Source organism: Patiria miniata, unplaced genomic scaffold, assembly GCF_015706575.1.
Source record: "Patiria miniata isolate m_02_andy unplaced genomic scaffold, ASM1570657v1 HiC_scaffold_1, whole genome shotgun sequence".
Classification (NCBI taxonomy): domain Eukaryota; kingdom Metazoa; phylum Echinodermata; class Asteroidea; order Valvatida; family Asterinidae; genus Patiria; species Patiria miniata.
The window spans coordinates 35,013,744-35,038,985 of NW_024037047.1; the positions used below are offsets into that span (position 1 = coordinate 35,013,744).

Below are 25,242 nucleotides of genomic sequence, written 5' to 3' on the forward strand. Positions count from 1 at the left end.
CAGCAAGCCAAGACAAATTATATTAACACACCACAGCACACCTAAACGCGAGTTTATCCCAAATTATACCCAAAAACAAAATAAGTAATTTCTTTATGATTGACTACGACGGACGGTACTTGTCTGTTCTCAGCAGGCCCTTCCATTCCCCTCCATTCCCCTCTCTTCTCTAGCTCTACTCACAATCTATGAGCAAATACACAACTTAACACATGACCAAGAATTGCATATTTTTCCACACGCAACCAAGACATGAGGTATAGTCGCACCAGGCCAGAGCCCAGCACGTGATTTAAGCTGTTATCTACTAGCTAAAATAAGACATACCCTTTTCAGAAGAAAAGAGTGGACTTGTTCCTTATATTCAAAACACAAAATCTGACAGTGAAAATGATAACCTTTCTGTTAGCTTGACTTGGGTCTTATGATATGGTTAACCAAAGTTTGAAAATTCCAAGCCACATTGGTCATTCTATAAATTTGGGGTCCAACTTTTTCCTGTCCCTTCTACATTACTTATCTGACATTACTTATTTTATAATTCTGTATTCCCTTACAACATTATCTACCAGCCAAAGGCCAAAAAAAATTCATCCGAAATTATTCATAATGATAGTTCAATGGTAAATTACAAGATTACTCTGGATCCTAAATTTATACCCATATACCAATAGGCAGCGCTACGGTCAAAGCTTCACATCCTTTCAACTCTTTAATCATCTGGACTGAATTTTCAATTCAGACACTAGCTATGAAAGAATGTACAGAAGTTTGTTAAATATTTTGCAGAATTTGTTCTTGTTCAAGCATTTCATTTGCGATAGAATTTGCTATCAGGGACATGTCAGTTTCTATTATAAAAAAAAAATCACACAACTCTCAAACAGCTAAAGTGTCTGTGTATATGTCAATGCTTTCTGAGTAAACATTTTTAAGGAAAGACTATAGAAAAACATTGGTTAAAATCTGTTATGCTGTGAATTCTCTACACACTGATGATCTTAGTGACTGTCTGTGACAAGCCGGCCGCGTTGATGGCCGTCAATGTCAAGTGGTAGTCAGTGAAGGGAGCCAGCGGCGAGACACGCATACCAATCTCCATGGTCTCCACCCACTGCATGATATCACTACCTCCTGGGATGGTACCCAGAGATACCTCATACACCAAGGAGGAGGAGGAGGAGGCAGAGAACAAGCCATCCCAGGTCAGATCAACCCTCCCATCTCCAAGCCAGGAATGACTGAGCAGGCTTAGCGCTATAAAGACACAATCATATACGAAACCTGTGAGATGAAGGAAACTCTCAAAATGTAGATTGCTGGGTTAGAGCTCAGGTGAACTTGTAAAAACAAAGTTGTGTGGAAGTCATGAGGGAAACAACAAATGTAATGACCCTCACATATTTGGTAATTGTTTTAGAAAACAAACACTTTGCTTCAGGAGTTAATAAGCCATTGCAAGTCACCAGAGTTTAGGTAGAATGCTGACATGCATAGAGTTTGTTAGGTTCCCCTCTTTTCTGCCGTCTCTATCATAGTGTATAGAATACATTTTACCCTGATTAACAATGCATAATAAAACTGTAGACTTTTGTGTGCTCTTCTTAAAATTGGAAAATATTCTTGATCTTCTAGAAATGATTGAGCTACGTGTATGTATACGTACCTCCCCCTGGGGGTTTGGTAGACTCTATGGTGATGTTGCCAGTGATAGCTTGGCTGATCAGACCAGCATGATTGACAGCTCTGACTGATAGGCTATAGGTTGCATCATCATCCAAGGTAAGACCTGACCAATCAAGGTGGGTCTCTGATGCAGATCCACAAGGTGTCCAGTGGTTGTAGGCGTTGGGGTCACTCAGATGGCACTGATGTGATGAGAGGAGAAAGGGTTCAATAAAGGGGAGAATAGTGTGATGGAGCAGATATGTATATTTAAAACTGCAGGCCCCCAATATTTTCTAAATACTGCCCTTTTCCATTGAAGTGCCCTTTTTTTTCCGACGCTTACCCCCCCCCCCATTATTTTAGAAGAATTGCACGGGGGGGGGGGGGGGGGGGGGGGGGGGGGGGGCAAGTGCCGATGAAAAAAAGGCCATTTCAATGGAAAAGGACAGCATTAAGAAAATATTGTCCCCCCCCCACTACACCTTTGACAAAGATTCAAGAAATTGAACTCTTGTTCAAGTTGTTGAAGCTCTACACTTTCTGCCTGTAGACTTAAATACAGGTCGGCGTCATTGTCATCATATGACTGCAAGCTGCGAGATTTTTGGTTGACAGGTTCTTGGCTAGTGGTTTAGCGGGTCACACTCGCTTAGGTGTTCAGGGTCACTGAGGGCCAAATACATGGGTAGGCTTTAGCGGGCCACTTTAACCGTATGTTCAGGGTCAATGTGTCTCGAATCAAGGGGTAAGATGTGTGAGAGGGATTCACATTGACTCCGGGAACGTATGAAGGAAAATGACTATTAATGTTCTCAGTTAGGTGGACCAAGGGCATGTCTCACCACCCTTTAAGATGGAGCCACTTTCACACTGTTTAAGTTCATAACTTTAATATCTTTTGTATACACCCTTAGAGTTGTACGACACGTGACTCAGATTTAGACTCGAGTCCAACTAAGTTGGACTCAAGTTGAGCTTGAGTCCCATTTTCCATGACTCGGATTCGGACTTGAGTCACGATGACAAATGACTCGGACTCAGACTCGACCTGTGTGACTCGGTACTCGACCAATTTTACCACAAACCACTTACATTTCCAACAATATAATTACATTTTGAAGATAACCCGTTTCTTTTCAAACCATACAGTCAGAATGGTGCAGAAGAAATGCAACTACTGTACATACACAGCGCGTGTGGCTGTATTGATTATCCGATACATTGATTTGAGAAATCTATGTGAGGTTTTAGCAGTACCTCAAAATTTAATTCCAATAATAGTACTTAAAAGTGACTCATGACTCGGATTCGGAAGAGGCGACTTGGACTCAGACTCGATGTTTGGTGACTCGAATACAGTTCTGTGAGAAGTTGTAGACCTAATAATGGTACACCACTGGCTGATGTGCTGCGAACAAACTTAGTCTTGATATTTGACCTTTTTTGACACTGCATCTACGCACAGAACACTGACCTCATAGGACTGAATTCCAAATGGGTCCATGAATCCATCCCAGGATGCTTTGACAGAGTCTCTCTGTGACTGGTACCTATCGCGTGTGTCATATTGAGTCTCTGACATGGTCTTCAGATTGACGACTGCTGCTGATGAGCTAGGAGGCACTGTAACTATGGTAACACCGTCTGATGATTTCCATGAGGACTTCTCAGCACCATTGTAGCATGTGATGGTTACGTACAGGCGCTGACCCTCAACCATGGCCTGGGACAGACTGGTGGTGATGCTGGACTCAGCATCAGGCGATGGTGAGCTTGGTAGGATGTCATCAAGGCCAGGCTCTGATCCTGGGAAGAAAGGGAAGAAACACACTGATGGTCTAGTTTTCAAAGTTAGTCAGATTCCTTCCAACTCATGCAAGGTACAAATCCAATCTAAATCGACATTCTGAAAACGGGAGATATAAACTTACCAACTGCCCACTCACAGTGGTCAATTCCACTCTCAGGGTCAGACGCTGACCAACTGAAGGTCAAAGAGGAATCATCTGCACTGAAGTCAATATCTGTCAAGGGCAAATTAAACTTTATAAGATATTTATTCCCAAGAAACTATAGTTTCCATGCAAGAACAGTATGATTGCACTGTGTGACCAATCACAAGAGCTGCTTCTGCAGGAAACACTGCATGTAAGCACTGTTTGATAAGCATATGTCATGGAGTATATGAACAACGAATTTTCATCCAAGAGTGCACAAGTCCATATTACCATACCTCATATATATTCATGATCGAGGGCCGAATTCTCACTGGTCCATTCAGCATCATGTGCCAGAAGCTATTTTTGCTGTTTACCTAGCGTGCGAGTATTCACACACACGGTAATGTGTAATTGTATTTTTAATGCAATATTGTAGTAACAATTTGTTTGTAAGCCAACTTTTTCTGTTTTATTTTGTCATTACTGTTTTACTCTTGTATAAATTTGTTTTTAACTTGTAAATCAGACATTGTTAGTCTTTTGACTTGCTGTTTGATATTTTTGTGTAATGAACCGCAATGAATGAATGAATGAATGAATGAATGGTAGTAGACTGTCGCATGGGTTACTTGTGCGACAGTCAACTACGCATGCGCTTTACGAAGCAATCGTGGAACTGTCGCACGGGTGTAATACGCACGTGGGAACATCGCTCTAGCTACACATGAAAAGATGGTTGCATGTGTAAATGTTAATTAGTGTTTCCCCGAGCTCAATGATGTTGAACTGGAGAATATTGTGGACAATAAAGATGCCTCCTGTACTAAAAAAAAGGTGTCCACAATGCAGTATAAACTCTTAGGGGTTACTGTATGGTGAGCTCATGAGGTGCATACTGCAACGGGAAAATTCGGCAACTGAATATGTATGAGGTATAATAAAGCAAATATATAACATGGTTTATTTCATGTGGATAGTCGATAGTCGGGAATTAGTTTGTCAACTTCCAATACCTTGGAAAGCTAATATCGACTGTCCACCCTCAAACCATGTTATATTTGTATAGTGTATACTGTCTGCATGTGTATGCAATTGCTAAGGACTGTTTAACCCTCTCAGTGTAACCATTTAGAGGGTACTTCTGCATAGAGGTTGTGACTATTTTCTGCCTCCTACAATTTCATGTGTTACAGTGGCAGACTTGTATTCCAGTCACTAATCATCGAGTCCGAGTCTGAGTCTGAGTCACCTCTCCCGAGCCCGAGTCATGCAGGTCGAGTCCGAGTCACAAAGGTCGAGTCCGAGTTCGAGTCCGAGTCACCAAATATATATTGGAAATAAATTTTGAGGTACTGCTAAAACCTCACAGTTTAAATGTTTCAATTTTTTCACAGGTTTTCTCTAATTTTAAGCACTGGAAATACATGTATAACATGTCAACTAAGTTCAATATTAGGTTTTGCCCTTCACCGTAAAAACACTGTATACGCAGTGTGTCAACTAAGGAAAGGCACGAGTGTCTGAAAAAGGTTAATCTGGCACCGAACACTTTGAAGTTTGCATTTACACAATATCAAGTGTGGACGCTGGGGTATATGTTTCGATCAATTGATCAATATGTCGCAAACAAGCCAGCCGCACGTACTGTCTATGTAGAGTAATAGATCCGATTCTTCTGCACTGCACAGACTGTATCGCTTGCTTAGGAGAGGATCGTCTTCAAAATAATTTGTTATTATTTTGTTGAAAAAATAGGTGATTTTGGTAATTGGTCGAGTCCGAGTCCAAATCCGAGTCCACAGGGTTGAGTCAGAGCCCGAGTTCGAGTCATTTGTGATCGTCACTTGAGTCCGAGTCCGAGTCACTGAGATTGGGAGTCACGGTAAATGTGAGTCTGAGTCACGAGTCATACAAGTCTGTATAGTGGACATGATGTGAAGTGGATATGTCAGTTTGTAATATAAAATACCATGTGCATCGCCACCATCTTTGACAAAATGAATCACGGGTGGCGTTAGATCGAGCAGTAAGGAGACAGAGGTTGCTATGCTGATGAGATCAGCTGCATTTCTTGCCATCACGGTGATGTAGACGTAGGAGCCATGTGCCATCCTGACGTCAGTATTGATAGCGTCTGTCTGTGTACCCACTGATGTGAAGCTTTGTAGCTGGGTGCCGCCTTTGGAAGTACCTGGCAAATTTACCACCCAAAAAAGAAGAGTAATTAACGGATGCGTACAAACATCAAGGTCATGTCATACTGAATACTGCATAACAACAAAACAGCAGGGCCCAATTTGATGTCGCTGTTTAATAGCTAACACAAAAGTTGTGCTTACTAGCCTATAGAAGAAAATTGTGCTAAGATTAAACACTATTTCACAGCGTGCATGTGCAAATGGTCCGTTATGTGCGCATGGAGATATATATTGTTCCGTCACTGATTTTAGCAACTTTTTCCACTGGGGTTAAGCATGCTTTTGTTAATACTGATTATGATCCCATGAAATAGATGGAGGCTCTACTAGCAGACAATCGTGTGCTTTGCAGCAACATGAAATAGGGCCCTGTATCAGAAATGTCCACACTGCAGCCAACAGCATGGTATAATGACTGCAGACAAATATAAGTCCAAGACTCAACCTACCTATGGCCCAGGTGTAGTCGACTATGGGACTCTCAGGGTCAATGAAATGCCACTTGGCCTGGATGGACGACCAGCTGTGAATGAACTGGGTATGTACCTCTACAGACCCTCCACCGGTACTCGGCCAAGTGGTAATCTGCCTGACCTGTGTTAAACAAGAAATGGGATGGTCAGATCAAATGGTGAAATCAAATGGAATGTATGAGCAGGTTATAAGGAAATGGATTGAGATCCCACACCTATATTAGAACAAATTGATGATACTAAACAGTAGTAGAATGTACGATCAGTGGGTACTTGGTATATCTTGATCTATGCGGTAATTAAACTAATAGTTTATTTTATGAGTCAGCAACATTGATGTTCAGAAGTTTTGATATTAATCCGTACATCCAAGGTGTAAGTGATCAATTTGGAAATTTAGCTATGACTTTATGGAAACTGTTTAATCATGAAGTTTCAAAGATTTTTTTTTTACATCGGCTTAAAACAATGTAGGGGATGTGTTTACAACCTACAAAATTAACTATACTGGGCCTATAGGAGATTCTTTTCACCTGAACATTATCCAATAGGATTCCATTTGATTTTCCTACAGATGAGATTTTCAGTGTTGCTACGTCTCCACTGGCTGTGAAGTAAAATCTGTGCTGATGCCATCGGATGGACCTCAGACTCTGGTCTGAGTGACTGTGTGCCGGCCGGTCATACAACCTGAAGATGCGATCCAATCCTGGGGCCTCGATGCGACCCTCCTGATTCAGCAAAGGATTGTGGGATGGCACCGGGTGACTCGCAAAGACCACAACTTGGTAGTGGCTTCCCTGTGTTGTGTTGAAGGTTTGGGAGATGGAGCCATGAAGAGACAAGAAGGAATGACCATCTTGAGCAATCTTCTTCCCTGAAGTGACCACAGCAAATTGGCTGTCAGATCCTACATCCCACTGAACTAGTACCTCACCTCGTTTGCCATCGGTAACGTGCACACTGGTTGTGGATGACATTTCTTCAGTTGACAAATTGGTGGCAGAAGTGGGATAAGTATCAGAGACATTGCCGTGATTTGGATCAGATGTACCTGAGGCTTCATTTAATGTCTCATTCTCAGCAATCACTGTTGTATATTCATATTCCATATCTAAAGAGATCAACAAGATGGTTTCAAACATTTGCTTAATTGGATCAGAAGAACCTATTATGGAAGTTAGGTTTGAAATAGCAAAACTTCTTTTCTCTCAGTTTTGTTCTAATGAAATAAACTGTTTAAACAAGTAATATGAAGATATGAATAAACTTAATAATGTTATACTCTCAGGCTTTTTGATTCACCTGTTATGTCTGGTTCCTGCATCCTTTCAAATGATGGATTCTGGATCAAGTTATCCCCTAGATTTATCTGTGCTAGTGGCTCAGGGGGTGTAGTGTCCGACACAAACCCGTCTGAAGAGACAGATGCAGACTGCAAGCCAGCTGCGTCGATGGCTGAAATCTTGGAGTAATATCGGATGCCTGATAAAAAATAGGAATCAAATTCATAGTTATTGGTCACCAGGAGACAAGTATTTGGTCCATATCTTTAGGCTTTGGGATTCAGATGGTTTGCACACCACCTCCCCTAACTTTTTCACAAGACTATTAGTCGGAAATATCTTAGATAATACAGGCCTGTTTTGCACAATTACAGAATACCATTTTCCCCATTTCCTTGAAGATTTTCAAGGAATTTAGGAAACTCAGTCTGACCATCCTCTAAAATCCTCCACTAAGCCGGGAAATTCTTTGTACTTGAACTTTCAAGGAGCATCATGCCAAATGTTACAATAGCAGCTCAGGGATCTACAATAACAAATTTATAATGAATCCTTCAAAACTGCATTGTAGATTATGAAGGATATCTTTTAGATTAAATCTGCTAAGGGGAAAAGCACCGTCTTTCCACAGAAAGCCAATGAGTTTGCCTGGTATTAGCAATTAAAATTTCCACACAGACTTGCGGATATTCAGAGTCAAAGAATTTATATCTTTCAGCCAGAAATAGTCAAAATGAAGTTAGAGACAGGCTTCTCGCAGTGGTCATTCAGGACATCGAGTATCCGAGACGTTTGATAGACAAAACCTTACCATCTGTGAGAGGCACAGCTAGAGTCTTGGAGGCAGACAGGTGGATTCCAACATTGGTACAGGGCAGAATGCCATCATCTGCTGGGCCAGAGGTCTGTCCAATGCACCACTCATAATGGTCTAAGTAGGATTCCAGATCCACAAAGCCATGCCAGGAGGCTGAGATCAATGTGCTAGAGTTCTGGTATTCCACGTCATGAAGATCTGCAACAAAGAAGTAAAGTTCAGAAAACCTCAGTTCAGGTTTGTTCTGCTTTTAGCTATGGAAAATTTACTCTTTGGATATCAGCATCAGATTCTATAGACCTTTATCATGCTGCCACCATTTCAGTCATGTTCCCTGTATGCAATGATAGTCCTGAATGATAATGTTTTTGTGCAAAACGGAACCAGACTAATTTTCCTTCCAACCTTGCTTCGGTTACGTTCATTTAAATGGGGAAAAATGAAGATGGCCGCAACAATTCAATGGTCTATATTCAAATTTATACATTAAAACCTTCCTACGCAAACATTCATTCTGTGCCAAGACGTAAATTCAATCAAAATTAGTCAAGTGACTGTTTTTAACAGCTAAGAGCTCCCAGCCTACATAAAGCAGGATTGACTGGCTGTGACTGTCTATGTAACTTGGTACACTATGCTTAAGTGGATGGACTTTTTGACTGTCTGTGCCTGTTCAAACAGGAGGAGGGTTAACATTGTCAGTGTTACATACTTTGCTTGAGTGTAGAAATGTCTAGCAGAGATGATGTACACAGATATTTTAAAATTTGTGGACCATCAGGGTAGAGGTCTTTCAATCTTACCACAACTGCAATCCTATGTGTGTTGCTTTTGATGAAGACTCATGACGTTTGTGTCCAACAGCAAGACACTTTACAACAATTACATACTGGTACATGATTGTTTCCTGAGTGAAGAGACTTTTGTGTCAGTGTGGTTACAGAAGTGATTACGGAAGTGATGCATTAGGCACTGACAAGGAATTGTGCAAAGAAATACAAAGCACAAGAGCTGTTCAGAGATGCTTTTGAGTCACCATTATCCATGAAGCATTAACTGTACATGGTGAAGGAGAAACAAGGTGACTATTCACCTGTTCCATCGAACACAAGGCCTGCATCTGGCCTCCTTGTGTCCACCACAAAGCCATCACTGCTTTTGAGCGTGTGCAGACCAGCTTTGTTGAACGCTCGTACGTTGCTGTAGTATCGCAGTCCACTCTTTAGATTCAGATTGGTGAACTGTGTGGAGGACACACTGGCCGGGAAGGTGTGGTCAGCAAACTGACAAACATCTTCAACTGAGAACCAAAATGAATTACAGGTAGAGTACATCATTTATAATTTGTGCATTATCTTCGTTTGAAGCAACAAAAGTACTCCAAATCACAAGAAGGGTGCTTAACAACTAACCTGATGAACTTTTAGCTCAGTGATTGCTATAAATTCCGAGAAAACAATATGCTAGGATCTTGATTTCAAATCAAAATTTGCCGAGTCATGTTTTGAATTGCGCTCGAATTCGGAACATGTTCTCATTCAGCCGATTGCAGCTACGCAATGTCGCGCACTGAACCGACAAATTACAGCAACCGCACTCGCTTGTGGGTCCTGTCAATGCTTGTGCATACTCATTCACGGCTTTGCCAAATTAAAAACGGACTACTAATGGAAATCTATTCAAAAATGTGTCTTAAGACCCATAGTTGGAAATGGCCTTCTTTCATTGTTTTCTTCAAAACGACAGCTTGCCAGAAAGAATAATTTCACAGGGAGTTTAGTCCCATTACTAGCTTTAAACCAAGAATACTTTTCCACAATAATTTCCTCAGCTACTTTTTGGATAGCTGCAAATGATGGACTGTAGCTTTAAGAATATGTTACAAGTTGTTTACATCTCTAACATTCTGTCATGCAAAACACGACAATAAGGTATCATAAATGGAACCTTTAGTCCTACTGGTAAATGTTTCGACTTCAATGAGCAAGGGTGACTCATATTAAGAAAGCGAGTTTTGAGTTGATTGGGTGAGATTTGAGTGTACTTACCTCCTGGGTAGGTACTCAGAGACACCTGGTAGTGGGACATCGCGTCGTCTAAAAACACTCTCTCCCAGGAGATAAAGAGGACGTTAGGATCCGTCAAGTAATCAGTGTCTTTCCTGGCATCAGATCTGGCAAGATCTTTTATCTGGAAACAAAAACATATATTCAGGTATTTTAACAAGACTGAAGGAATGATCGGTTGAAGAGGTTTGATAAAACTGCAATAATGGCTTGTGTATCCTCAATGATCTCCCATTATTAGAAAGAGCACCGTTAAAGAACAAAACAAAAGGTCAATTGGCAGATATTGTCAGATTCTCTTCTGAAATCTGACTCTCTAATTCTCCTACCTTTGTGCCTCTGACTGTTGATATTTTTGGTGGTGTGATATCCGGGGTGATGCCATCTGATCTGAACACTGCGTATGTAGTAGGATTATACCAGGCCCTGATGAACACATGATATGTGACTCCCTTCTCCATCTTGTGATCTATAACAGATATTAACATTAGTTTCTTTGCTTCTTGTACACAACAAAAAAAAGGGGGAAAAAGCAAGGTCAGGGTGACATTCTGCTCATTTTATAAGAAACTTTAATAACCAATCAGTCCCTGTTGTGCCCTAAACCGCTGGAGCAATATATGGATTATGGATCAATTCATCAGGGAACAGATACAATGCAATACAGGGTGAGTAAAAAAAACCAAAACCCAAATGGAAGGACGAACTTTTGAATGAAGTTTTGCCTGTAACACTTTCCAAATCTAGGATATCAAAGCCCAGTAATTAAGCTTTCTTTTAGTACAAGAATAGTTCAAATCACTCATGCACTTTTCAAGTAACCAAATTTTTAACAGAAACACTGTTTTAAAGTTCTGTCCACGGATCGCAAACACGTATATTCCTACAGCAAGACAAAAGCGATTCTCATAGGGTTGTGCGTGAATTATAGTTTTGCTGAAAGAACACTTACCTTTTTCTGTGATCCGTGGATCCATTTAAAACGCTGGTCGTGTTCAAAATTTGGTAACTTGAAAAGTAAATGAGTGATTTGAATGATTTTTGTACTAAAAGAAAGCTCATTGATTGGGTGTTCATATCCTAGATTTAAAACAGTGTTTGTGTTCAAAATTCCATAACTTGAAAAGTACATGAGTGATTTGAATGATTTTTGTACTCAAAGAAAGCGCATTAATTGGGTTTTCATATCCCAGATTTTGAAAGTGCTACAGGCAAAACTTCATTCAAAAATTGCTCCTGCCATTTACGTTTCGTTTTTTATTCACCCTGCACAATGTAGTACATGTGATACCATACCAAATTACCATCATATTCATTCTTTACAACATTTATTAAAAAACCCTGTTTTTTCTTCATTATTTATAATGTCGATTTATTATAAATTGGATGGGTTTCATTACCTTCATCAAGCGTGATGATAGTTTGGTTGTCCTGTCCAATATCATACCATAACCTATCCTGAACTGGATCAAAGACTCCCACAGGATCTGATGAAGAGTCATCACCGATGCTCCATTCAAACCTGCAAATATTATAAATTCATAAATACCTACGGCAGTTTACCCAATCCTATTGGTAGAGAACCAGTCACGTGGCCGGCTTTAAACGGTTGATAAAGACCGGCTGAAATTTCACATGAAATTTGGACTCCTCTAAAATCCGGTGCCAGTACAGTTTTATTGGTTTAATGTTCACAATCCTCACGTAGGCATGCGCAATACATGTACCACCAGTGAGTCAGTGAGTTCATAGTCCTAAATTCACACTATACAACGGCACAGCTGCGTTCTGCGCCACAGTACACGCGCGCTAATCTCCATATAAGGAGTTGTTTACTACTTCTCGCGAGAGGGCCATACCATAGCACAGCTAGAGGGGTGTTTCGAAAAACATGAAGTAAAGTTGTTGGCAATATCTTACAGACCTGAGTAAATTTGTTTCAAAATTCAATCTTGCAATTATATCATAAACGTCGATCATAGAACGACATATCAAAAACCCCTTTAAGGAGCAGTGGCCACCACTATTAAACTGGGTAAAAGTTTACCAAGTATCAATTTCTAAAGATGCATAGTCACTCAAGAATTACATAGTAAATAGTTCAAAGATATCAATTCGATAATCGATTTAGAGCACATACTGTCTCACCACTTAATATCCAGTCCTTTCTGCTCAGTGACTCGCCATAATGCAGCAGCCATATACTGAGTGGCGGTATCATTAATATCAATCACGCTATTGATATCATCACACATCAGATCCAATACATCTAGAACTTCTATCTCAGTGTTGGGGTTACCTGCAAGTCATCGTAAAAGAATGGGTCAAGACAATCAAAATAACAGTTTGGTTTGAATCCTGCTTAAATAGTTATCAAGTTGCATGTCATCATTTTCTTACTATCATAACGGATGATTATCACTTTTCTCTTTAAAGATGTATGCTCACACCTCTAAAACTCATGCCTTTGTCATCTCATCATCTCAGAAAATATCCGTTTGCTTTCTACGTGTCAAACTTTGTCAGTTAGCATGTTATTTTCCAGCTTTGGTTCATGGAAGTACACTGTGAAAAAAAGCGTCTCTGCTAACTATAAAGCTTGACTATGGGCGCCGTGCGCCAACGAAAGAGGGCGCATTTTTGCCACTGTTCAGAGCACCGTGGACAGGACACACAGCATGTGCATACTGTACTGTACTATACTGGTTAGCGCACAAGTACGCACGACTTCCTGAACGTGCCAAAGCTATTAGCCACTGTGTCTTCGCGTGAGCGTCAGGCGTAGTCAGCGTGTGAATACAATCAAATTTAACTTGCGATGGTCTCCCCGACTAATCCCGCCCCCAATATCTTTGGATCATTCCAAATACGCAGTGGATGGACCGAGAACCAGTCTAGGTCTCCTGAACTCTCCTTTTCTGGCCGTTGAAAGGGTACTCGTGCATGAAGCCCATATGACAGACTGAGGGTAACTTGAGAACCTTGTTCTTGGATCTTCATCTAGTTCTAAGGATTAACCCATTTGTCTCTGTACCGCCCAAAAGTGCCCGGCTTGTCAATTCTTATACATGTTATACACCCCTCAACCACCCAGTGGCGTAGCCAGGAATTTTTCAGTGGGGGGGGCGCTGGAACATTTCATGGGGGGCGTCATGTAGATCAATGATCATTTTTTTAGAAACTCAAAATCTCAGTGGGGGGGGGGGGGGGGCGACTGGGGGGGCGACAAGGTTTCATGGGGGGGCTGTCGCCATTGCAACCACCCCAACAATCTATGGTGTCACAGATTCATCAACGAGTAAATACGGTGTATAGGTTAAACAAATGATTTAAGATTTTAAACTCATATGATGATTTGTGCTGATAATTGCTACCCTTGGTAGCAATTTTCAGCACAAATCCTTGATTCATTTCCAAGCTAATGGCCTCCAAAAAAACCAACAAATTTACGCGTGTGCGAAAGTGGGCGTGGCACATCATTATGTCATCATGTCGCCCGCAGGCCGGATCCCCTTCGGCGTCTCCAATCTTCCCTGCCCTTTATGCAGGCAGCCAACAAAGATGGCACCCCATCTTTGGAAGGCCATATCTCAGAAACCCTAAGGAGTTGAGGCCTAAATTGTGCTTGTGTTAGGTACTTCTAGATTTTTTAAAGCAAAATCTGAGTCAATCGCCATAGGACCTCTGATTGGAGTGAATATGGAATGGCCTATACACCTAAACTTACTGTGAGTGACATCAGTGCAAGACTGGTCTGGATTACATGCTCTATCAATGGGTGCACACGCACAATGGCCCTTGCATGTTGTTGGCAAGCAACGTCGCAGCAGGACAAGGGAGCCCTCGTCTGGTAGAGTAGGAGAGGCTTCGAAAGTGGAATGATGGCGGCTGCTTGGTATCCCAACCTAAAGAGATATTAAAAACAATATGAATTCAAAAAGTAGTTTATTTTTTTATACTTTCATTGATCACGTTACAAGCAAACCTCTTTCTAGAATGAGACAAAGTTTTTGTGACCAGTAACATCTTTTCACGAGATGAATTTGCGTCGAGGTGATGTAAATCAATATTAGGTTTTGCCCATTTAACATCTTAAAGGTAGGGTAGATCATTTGTCATTTGTGCATTTTTTCGTTTGAAGCAGCAAAAGTGCTCAAAATCGAAAGACAGGTGCTTAACAACTAACCTGATGAAGTTTTAGCTCTATGAATGCTGTGCACTCAGAGAAAACAATATTCTATAATCTCGGTTTCAATTCTAAAGTTGCTGAGTCATGTTTAAATTGCGCACGAAATCAGCATGCGGCACACGTTCTCTTTCAGGCTACTGCAGCTATACGTGATGTCGCGTACTGAGCCGATGAATACTAGCAACCCCGCGCAGGTGTGCGTCGTGTCAACACTTGCAAAATGTGACATTTGGCTCATCCTTGGAAAATGACCTTCTTTTATTATTTTCTTCATAATGACAGCAAGCAAGAAGGAATCATTTCGCAGGGAGTTTTAATAGTGCCATTACTATCATTAAACCAAGTAACCTTTTCAACAACAATTCAGTCAGTTACTTTTTGGATAGCTGCAAATGATCTACTCTACCTCTAAGGCCAAAAAAAAAGTCTCCAGTTTCTGGTATGCGCGCGCGTCGCCGTAGCCCTGCGCGTCGGCAAAATGAAAAAGTTTTTTTTTCAATAAAAGATGATGTCTCAAAACCGCCAAACTCACTGGTTTGACTGGAATCCTGCTGCAGCACAATTTTAACGTATTTTTAGATGGGGGTATGATCGAGAATAAGCTTTATGTGGCCTCTCTGGACTCCCGTACATTTTGCACTAAGTTTAGTCGGGCACCATTTGCAGTCATCAGCCGACATTTGAAGCAAAAAAGTCAGGTAAAAAAAAAAAAAAGCCGCGTCGCCGCACCACTTTTTGGGCAAGCTCCATACCAGAAACCGGAGACTTTTTTTTTTGGGCCTTACTGGAGTTGATAAACCTCGGCTTTCACCATTTGGTATTGTTTCATGTTGAATGGAGAATAAATGTTAATAAAAATATTGTGATTTGTTTCACTTTTTAAAATATGATCAAAAATGTAAATACTCCACATGTTCTCCTCAGTTCATACATGATTATTTTAATAGAGACCTCAAAGGTATGTATCCTTTCATAATGTCAAATATTTTCCAAAATGGCTGATCTCAATTTGAACTGAATCTATAAAATTGTACGATGGCTCCAGATGAAGAGACCAATTACGAGTAAAATTTCAAATGAATGTTACACTTGCAAATCAGAGGTTTGACACTTTTCCCAACCAAATATGATCTACATTTGTACAGGTTCATAACAACAATTACAACTCAGTACCCCATTAACAGCCCAGATGGAGATGTAGAGATACGGATGAGATGGGTCTGTTATACTGCCCTCTAGTGGTATGATGGCTGTCTGTGCAATGCCTTCGTCCAATGACATGCCGTCATTGCTGTGGTTTACACGGACCAGTCCATTCTTAGGGAAAAAAAATTCATTTAGTTCACTTTTGACACACAAGAGTTCCATAAACTGAACAAAATATAACATTCTTGAAAACCACACAAAACCAGAATTGGATTGTTCAAAAGAGTCATCTAGAGCAAAGAGCGCTTCAGATTCTTGCAATTAATACAACAGAAAACTTGACATAGAAAACTGAATCAAAGGGCAAGTTCGTGCAAGAACTATTGTTAACCATAGTTCGAATAAGTTAACTCGAACTCTGTCTACTCGACGATGGTTAGACTACGCTCATCGACTATTTGGAACCAGCCTACTGGGGCTGGTCGCATCACTGGTTATCAGTAGCCTCGTTTCGCTACTTAAATGCAGAGGGAACCATTGACAAAAGGTTAAACGTAGCGAGTTGTACTACCCGCTGGTGGGCCTCGGAGATATCTACCAGTTCATTCAACAGGTCAAAGAACGTAAACAATCCAAACAACTTGTGACCGCCATATGTTGACGATGGTTCGACTACAGTCGTTCGCACTTTAATGTCACAGCGCATGCGTCCTGTTTGATACCAACCAACCATTGGTTGACTAATGGTTGTTGTGCAAACTTGCCCAGAGATGCAACAAACAGAACACATCAATGAAAGATCAAATACAATTGAATAAAATGGTCAACAAATGAGTAAAACTTTTTTGGGGGCAGATGTTGAAGTATTTATGCAATTATCTGAAAAATTTTCATTTGTCAATAACAGCCATATAATGCTGGACTTGGAAATCCAAATAAAGTACAAAGGTACCGGAGTGAGTTCAGAGCCGCTGTACGTGCGTCCGGCAGAGACCAAGTAGTGGCTGATACCAGAGTGTACATCAGCAAATCCCAGCCAGGCAAGGGCTAAGGAACCAGTGGATGTACGGGGGTCTTCAAGCCACGTCATCCAGCCAGAGTGGTGGCGTGGAGGAGATGGGGTGGTTGGTGGACTCTCCGTGGTAGAGTTGATTGAGTCGGTGGCGTTGTCTGTTCCAGGCTGTTTTGGAGGTTAGTATACAGGGTGGTTAAAAAAAAAGGACACTCACTTTTGACAGCAATTGTCACCAACTTAATGAACTTATTTTAAATATCTTATCACATAGTAGTAAAGTACAATGTATAGGCCTTTAACTATGCATGGTGAAAAGGGCTTAGTAAAAGTTGTAAAAATAGTGATTTTATGCTAATTTGAATACAAGTCACCAAAATCAGTCTTGGCCACGGATTATTCTATGTAAATATGACGGACGTTTTCGTAGTTCATAAAAATTAAACAAACCTTCCCACCAAAACAAATTTTGCCATGGCAACTTTTTTGAAGCCGTCCAATTATTCATGTCAGTGTTAAGATCATCTCCTCAATGAGCTGTCGGCTTAAGTTCACTGTTGCATAACATTACATAACATAACAATCACATGTCATGCCCTTTTAAATAAAGCTCTGATAGCTGAGCTCAGTCAAGCGAAGGGAATGTATACCTCCGTGGACAAACAGGTTTCGCACATGAAATGTTCAAATTAGCATAGCTCAACGACAAAAAGTGCAAATGCAATGATTTCTTCGTCATATTTGCTTAAAGGCCAGTACTTTAATAGCTACTAATCGACAGTTAAAAATAATTTTTAAACATTTAAGTGAAAATTGCTGTCAAATGTGGGTGTCCTTTTTTTTTAACCACCCTGTATGAATCATACCACAATAACTCAAAGAAAATTCACATTCACAAACATTTTAGCAGGATTCAAGGGACAGTTGTGTTCTTTGTGTGATTCTGGCAGTCCCTGATCCAGGGCACAAGACATCCTATTATTGATTAGAGGAACTTGAGTTTCACGTGGAAACTGCCGTTGCTACTTGGAGATTTCAACATGCGAACAGCAAACCAAAACTGGTACTATACTTAAAGGGAAAATACAACATTTGCAAACATCAAAAAATAAAACTACCAAATCATTTTGAAATACTTTGCTGGACTGTTAGTGAATGACAGTGTAAAGCATCCTGTAAAATCATGGCACCTGGTATACTGTCATTTTCAAGAAAAGTGGTATTTTTGTATCAATTTCCAACGCTGATCGGCCGATCAGCGTTGGAAACAACTGGCTTTTTTTCAAATACTGGCCCCAGTTGACCATCGCACTTGTTTGCAATCGATTACACACCTTTGAACGGGTACAAGCCAGCTAGACTGGTTCCCTGACCTTACAATTCCCCAATATATGTAAACTGCTCTGTTTCTTCTTAAATGGAGTCAGGGAACCAGACTACAGGAAAATGATTGTTTTTCTTGGTTTTTATAGCATTTTCGAACCCAAAACCTCAAAAAAGTCAGTGTAACTATATTTGCTATATATTTCCAACCCCCCAATTCCATTCATTTCTGAAAATTACAGCAAAAGTAAATGATGTATATTCCCTTTAATTAAGTCTGTCAAATGCTTTCCCTTCAACAAACTTCCTAAACAATTTTTCAATTATAATTTCCTGTATATCTCCTCATTTAAACACAACAGATGTACTTTCTAAAGTACGAATTTTCACAAGAATTTCAATAAAAAACAGCAACAGTGATTCAGTGTTTTGTCTTCTTTTATTCATTGAAAGCTAAATGCTATGAAAATTCTACAAAACTGTCAAAGACTGAACAGTTATATCATAAACTCACAGTTGTACTTGGTTCATTTGGTTGAGTAGTTTCAGCCGGTTCAGTTGGATCAATCCAGATGATGTGATGACGCTCCAAGTTAGCAGCACTCTCTGTGCTCACAGCAAACGTCCCGACAGAAGGTGGGCTGCCATCAACCTGAGGAAGTAAGATTTGAGGCTTTGCATGGTGGAGATACTAAATAATGAAAGGTTTGCGGAAACACCATGTGCGAATAATTTCTCAACTAAGAGAATGGTTCTGAAAAGAACCAGAGGTATAAACTCAACGTTCCGGTCAGTATGCTCTGACCGTCTTCAGGAGAGTGCCTAAACTCTAAGAAAGTGAAAACTTAAGTAGCAAAAGGCGAAGTCAATGAAGTGAGAAGTTGCATCCTGTGATTATCATCTCTTATTATTCGCACATGGTGTTTCCACAAACCTTTCATTATTTAACCTGAGGAAGAGAAATGATACAAGAAATGATGGTGCAGTGCCATCTTACTAATGAGAGAACTAATTAAAAAGGATTATGGGTGGGGATAAATTAAGACAACAATAACACTGCAGACATATCTAAAGTAAACATCTTAGACAGAGACACATGATACTTCGAAAGGGGGGTGAAGGAGGCAGCCTACGTAAGAGCCTACAAACTTTCTCTGAAACGGGACCGGGGGGAGGGGGTACAAACTCCCAGGAGTCTATAACGTGGTGTTGGGATCACGTGTCTGTAAGATCAAGGATGCAACATCCGCTTCATCCTGCTGATGGAGACCGAAGTTTCGGTCGAACAATTTCAGGTACAAAATTCTCTAGTGATGTGATCAAAAGTTTACCTCTAAATTGTAAATAACACTAATGGTAATAATGACGACTGATGACGACAGAGATAAGCACTATGGCATGTGTGTATGGCAACTCAAAGAACTGAATTGATCACTCTGATGGACGGAAATGTCTACCGGAGATTAAATGTAGAAGTACTAAAAATGTCATGAAAGGTCAAGTTGGTGGAGAGGTACATGTGTGGTTATGATCAGGGATTGTGAAGTGGATGTCACTTACCAAAAAGGGTTCCGTCTTGGCCTGTGTGCAGAGACCAGCAAAGTTACAAGCCACTACGGTAACGATGTAACGACTGCCTTCATGTAATGTCAGATTGGTGAAGGTGTAGTCCAACTCACTCCCTGCAATCTTCAAATGATACAAGAATCAGATCCATTAAAGCCGGAGTCCATCATTTGCAGCTATGCAAAAAAGTAACTGGCGTAATTATTGTTGAAAAACATACTGGTTGAAAGATAGTAAGGGGACTAAACTCCCTGTGAAATTATTCTTTCTGGCAAGCTCTCATTTTGAAGAAATCGACGAAAGGAGGCATTTCCAACGGTGCGTCTTAAGAAGCACCGTAGGAAAATTTAAATTAGTAGTCCGTTGTTATTTGGCGCAGCGACGCACAGGCGCGCGCGGTTGCTATAATTCGTCGGATCAGTGCGCGACATCGCGTAAAGCTGCAATTCAAAACAATTCAAAACATGATTTAGCAACTTTTGATTTGAAATTGAGATCCTAGAATGCTGTTTTTCTCGGAATATACAGCTGAAGCTGAGCTGAAACTTCATCAGGTTAGTTGTTCAGTATCCTTCGTTAGATTTTGAGCACTTTCGTTGCTTCAAACGAACAAAATGCACCAATTACAAATGATGGACTCTGGCTTTAAGTTGCTGCCAATAAACATACACTGCGATCCAATTCTGACAAACAGCGGAATGTGAAGTGACAGATGATCGACCTTCCAACTGTCAAAAAGGTGGAACGGCTGTATAGGGTGTCTAAAAAAAAAGGCAACCCAAATGTTAATGTAAACTACAAAAAGAAATCTAATGAATATTTCCATATAGGTTAAAAATCATGTAAAACACCAATGTGTCCTCTTTCTAATGATACCTTGATTGTGTGTCTGTGGCCACGGATGACTGAGCATTCATTGTTATTTTGTCAAGGGTCAAATCTTGCACTGGGCCAAGTTTGTGCAAAAGGGTAACTGGTATTCTGGGCAAGTAGAACGGCTTAATTTAAAGAAAGAATGCAACCTTTTCTTTACAACAATTTGTGATGCGATCAAGCTAAATGAGTCGTTTGTCGACCCCGGTCAAAAAATTTTTTATTACAGATTTGAAAAGAGCACAATCTCAGCATTACTGCTGTGAAAACTGCATGCTGATACCATCTTTAGTTTAAAAATTATGGAAGTCGGAACACCAAGAGATGTGATGGAGTGATGTGATGAAGTGGCCCTATTTTGGCCTGTATCTCCAAATGAAAATTCCCAACAAATGACTCATGTTGCTTGATCGCATCACATTTATTTAATTTTAACACGTGAAGTTTACCCCTCATGGCCCAATGCCTTCAACGTGGCCACCACCTCTTTTCACCCAAAGCTCTGCATGACGTCTAGTCCATTTCAACCCTTGCACAACAAACCAGCCAGCAATCTTAATAGCTAGATAAAACTTGGCCCAGTACAGGTTTTGACCCATGACAGAATAACGAATGCTCAGTCATCCGTGGCCACAGACACACAATCAAGGTATCATTGGAAAGAGGACACACTGGCGTTTCACATAATCTTAAACTTAATATTCGAAAACGTTTATTATAGTTTTTTAATTTACATTTACATCTTGGTTTCCTTTTTTTGATACACCCTGTATGTATAAAAGTTGTTACCTAGACTGATTGCTTAGGGACCGTGACCATTCAATTCAGCCCTGGTATGAAAAGGGCCCCCCGGTACCTCGTCTGGTCCAGAGCCAGTCCGGTCTTCAGCCCAGTCTCGTCCGGTACATGGTCCTGTCTGACCAGAAGTTTTGAAGTCAGTCAGGCGCATCAATTTATTGCCCTCCAGAGAACCTCCAGAGCAGAACAATAGCAGACTTACCCGATTAAAGATAAAATCCTTCCAAACGCCTTGGTAATTTATGGTCCCATTGTGCGCGACACCGCATGGCAGGGATCTGTGCAGACGAAAGTGTTCTATTGTTTCGCGCTGAGAGATGAAAACCACAAGCGGGTTTCTTCTGGGATATATTACATGTGTCAATACTTGCAAACAATAGACCCCAGGATAGAGGAGTTCCTGATTAGCAACCGGATCAGCTCCTGGGCCGGTAGCTGGGACGGTGCGAAATTACTTCTTGGGAGGGGACGAGCTTACCGGGGGGCCCTTTTCATACCGGGGCTGAATGGTCACGGTCCCTTATGTTGGTTTATTTGGTAAACTTAGCTCACTCTTTGTACTTTCATTTTCACCTCTCCCATCTCAACCCATAAATATTTTTTTACCGATAAGAACTTTACCTTTATTGATGGAATATTCACATCTCCATTGTGATGTGTGCTGACTGATACATACTGGTCTTTAATACCACTTTCGGGGTCACTGAACTTCCAGGAAAAGTGAATCAGATCCCGCAGAACCTAAACAAAGAATTGTACAGGTTAATTTCAAACAGAGATTTGAAATCGCAAAAAACCCAAAAGCAATTTTATCACGGATAAATGCAGGACTAATCTTGTTTAACCAGTTTGAAGCCGGGTTTATTTTGACAGTGACAGACCCAGGCGCGGGATTACTTCTCACGAACCTCGATGCCAGACGGGTTCAGGCCAAATGTGCAGGTAGCACACCCTGATATTTTTCGGCCTCGGGTCGCTGACAGATATTTCCGGCCTTGCTTGTTGCGGGTTTATCTGTCATCCAATCTGAATTTTGGAAAACTTTTGCGTGTATAGGCCTACACATCCTCTGGCACTAACTGGTTAAACATAAACACAAAAGGTTTCTAATTTTATCCTCTCTTGTATGCAGAATATGTCTCTGAAAATAGGGGGCATGGAAATCCTTCAGTCCCATGAGTCTAGAGTTAGTTATCATGGAGAAATACCCAATTATGGTTTTTTGAATATTTGTTATAACAAGCTGCATCCTCTCTGAGTTATGCCCATATATTTCCCATGTTTGCAGCATTGCTAATGTTGCTAGCATCATGACATTTGGTGTGATCCCTGGCAACATGGCATATACTGGTTTATGGCTTCTGACAAGCCCCCTTTGAACAAAGATATTGGGAAAATGGGGAACCACCAATATAGGGCAAGATTGCTCAGTTGGTAGAGCACCGAATAGCAATTTGACGATTGCAGGTTCAAACCTGCTCCAAATTTTGTTCAATTTTTTTTTAAATGGAAACATGTCAAAAGGAAGGATAACTTATGGACATTCTTGTGTACTTAGGTATGGTTAATATCTGTCAGTTTCTATTGCTAAATTTTATCATGGAGATCTAAAATTGTCAAAAATTGAGAGCAAACGCCACTTCCCCTGCTACATGTTCCTTCTGCTTATTTTCTACTTAACCAGTTCACGCCAGGATTATTTTGACAAGAACGGAACGAGGTGCGGGATGTATTTTCACTCGACCTCAAGCCAGGGGGGTTGAAACCATCACCCTCGGGCAGCGCGCACTCATATTTCCGGCCTTGCTCGCTGTGAGCGGGTCGCAGACAGAAACTTCCAGCCTCACTCCCTGCATGTTTATCCGTCATCCGTTCCGAATACAACAAAACTTTTGCGTACATACAAGGCCTTCAGCGCGAATGGTTTAATAGTCTATTCAATTCAATGCACGTACAGGGTCGTCTCAGGTGAAGAATAAAACAAAATGGCCGTTTTTAATTGTGAATCATTTTGGTTTCTTACTTGAGTGTTTGTGACAGCCATCCCCTGAGTCTCATCCACAGCGGGTGCATCCACTACATCAGGAGGGCTAGAGTCCACACGGAACCCATTAGATGTAGCCTGACTCCACATACCAAGCCGGTTATAGGCACGGACTGTGATGTAGATATCAGTGCCAACTGGCATCTGGTCAGCTGCTGACAGGAATATCAGAGCATCTTCTGACAGCTCGATGCGTGTAGAGGGGAGAATGTCTGCAGCTCCTGCAGTTGTGCCAGCGCGCCATTCGTAGTGGGAGAGGCCCGAGTGAGGGTCATGGAAGCCCCACCAATGGGCTTGCAACTGACGCCTAATGAATCATGCAATACAAGAACACGGAACACATCATAACAACACCTCAAGTAATGAAATGTTGATAATGCAAACATATCGTAATTTACTCCTTCAGATCCTAAACAGCACACTACAATTTAAAAAGCTACCAAAAAGGGCAGCAAACAACCAGTACAGAATCCCGTCGGTCACAGGTTCAAATCCAACACTTGTCCAAATTCTTAAAATAAAACTCAAATGAACCACTAACCACCTATCCCTGTCCAGAACTGATGGACTTACAAGGAGACTGCTAACATGGGACTTGATCAATTTCAGTTGAATGAGTTTAAATTGAAGTGGAGCTATCTAGATGAACATGTTTCAATCGAGCATCCTAATTCAATCGAAACAACTGGTTGCCCCCGCCTTGCAGCCTGCATCAGTATTGTTTCTTGCTTTAAGCACTGTGACTTTCAATGATTTGGGCAATTGGGGTTTCTCCAGTTTAGAAAGTTTTTGTATTTGTGGCTCACCTTGACGATTGGTAGCTGATATCGTCACCCCCAGGACCACCATCATAGACACGCCCCTGCAATGGGGGAGAGTCATCCACCGTGACACCATCAGAGGTCACTGAGGTACAAAGGCTAGCAGCATTACAGGCCGTCACTGTCACGTAGTAGGTCAGACCAGGCACTAGGTTCAGGTTTTCAGCAAGGACATCTGCGAAGAAATATATGGACATCAATGTTTAGATGGGTTATCATTATTTCTAGACTACATAAATCCAAGTCCATTGGTACACATTCCATTGGATGAGAATTGAATAGGATGACATTCAAAGGTAGCATAGTGTATGTTTTTATAAGTGCCCTTATTGGGTACTTGCACAAAGGGGTCTACCGATGCTCTACAAGGTAAAGTCTAAATAGGGATAAACGGAGAACAATACAAGTGTCCCATAAACCCTTTCTGTATATGCGGGTCAACATGTAAACACATTCAAATCGTGGACCTTGAACAATAGAGGACAAAATAGGGTCCATGATTGACTGAAGGTCCACTTTTGATGTGCGTGTACATAACATATGGGAGGTCTTCCTAAAAATGTGAAGTACAAACAAAAGAGGGACAGCAGGGGGTCTATGATTGAAGACAAAGAACGCGTGTGTGTGTGCGCAGGTTGCAGTACTCATACTCGGTACTCGCACTCAAGTACTACTCGAGTACTTTTTTAGTAGTACTCGTACTCGAATGTCAAAGTACTCGTACTCGAAATGACGGTACTCGTACTCGGGCAGCAAAGTACTAGCACTCGAAATTTCAAAATTGTACTCGACCGTCAAAGTACTCGTACTCGAATAGCAGTACTTGTGGGAAAAATGGTACAGCTTGACTTACCACGGGCTTATTTTATCAGTTTGAAATGGTTGATTGGCTTGTGGAGAAATCGAAGTTTCATGATTTTTCTCCGCTGTGCATGTCCGAACAAACACATTTAACAGCTAGCCGTGAGTGTGAGTCTGTATATCGGTCTGACTGGGCCTGGGCCAATTATCGGAAATACAAG

At 41.0% G+C, this 25,242-nt stretch overlaps 1 protein-coding gene across 1 annotated transcript in view; it reads right to left on the minus strand.

Moving 5' to 3' along the window:
• Nucleotides 1-349: 349 nt before the first annotated feature.
• Nucleotides 350-25,242, minus strand: part of LOC119729229 — a 63,801-nt gene continuing 38,908 nt past the window's right edge. Inside the window, exons 30-51 of the mRNA XM_038201811.1 lie at nt 24,206-24,395; nt 23,379-23,706; nt 21,977-22,096; nt 19,679-19,807; nt 18,633-18,770; nt 16,736-16,963; nt 15,811-15,954; nt 14,176-14,353; nt 12,597-12,747; nt 11,849-11,970; nt 10,778-10,917; nt 10,431-10,572; nt 9,476-9,682; nt 8,377-8,580; nt 7,585-7,764; nt 6,813-7,393; nt 6,256-6,400; nt 5,578-5,799; nt 3,600-3,692; nt 3,143-3,474; nt 1,667-1,868; nt 350-1,257 (exon numbers count right to left, since the gene is read on the minus strand). Coding sequence (XP_038057739.1) covers nt 986-1,257; nt 1,667-1,868; nt 3,143-3,474; nt 3,600-3,692; nt 5,578-5,799; nt 6,256-6,400; nt 6,813-7,393; nt 7,585-7,764; nt 8,377-8,580; nt 9,476-9,682; nt 10,431-10,572; nt 10,778-10,917; nt 11,849-11,970; nt 12,597-12,747; nt 14,176-14,353; nt 15,811-15,954; nt 16,736-16,963; nt 18,633-18,770; nt 19,679-19,807; nt 21,977-22,096; nt 23,379-23,706; nt 24,206-24,395 — 4,448 coding nt within the window. The 3' untranslated portion in view covers nt 350-985. The remainder of the gene's footprint in view (nt 1,258-1,666; nt 1,869-3,142; nt 3,475-3,599; nt 3,693-5,577; nt 5,800-6,255; nt 6,401-6,812; nt 7,394-7,584; nt 7,765-8,376; nt 8,581-9,475; nt 9,683-10,430; nt 10,573-10,777; nt 10,918-11,848; nt 11,971-12,596; nt 12,748-14,175; nt 14,354-15,810; nt 15,955-16,735; nt 16,964-18,632; nt 18,771-19,678; nt 19,808-21,976; nt 22,097-23,378; nt 23,707-24,205; nt 24,396-25,242) is intronic.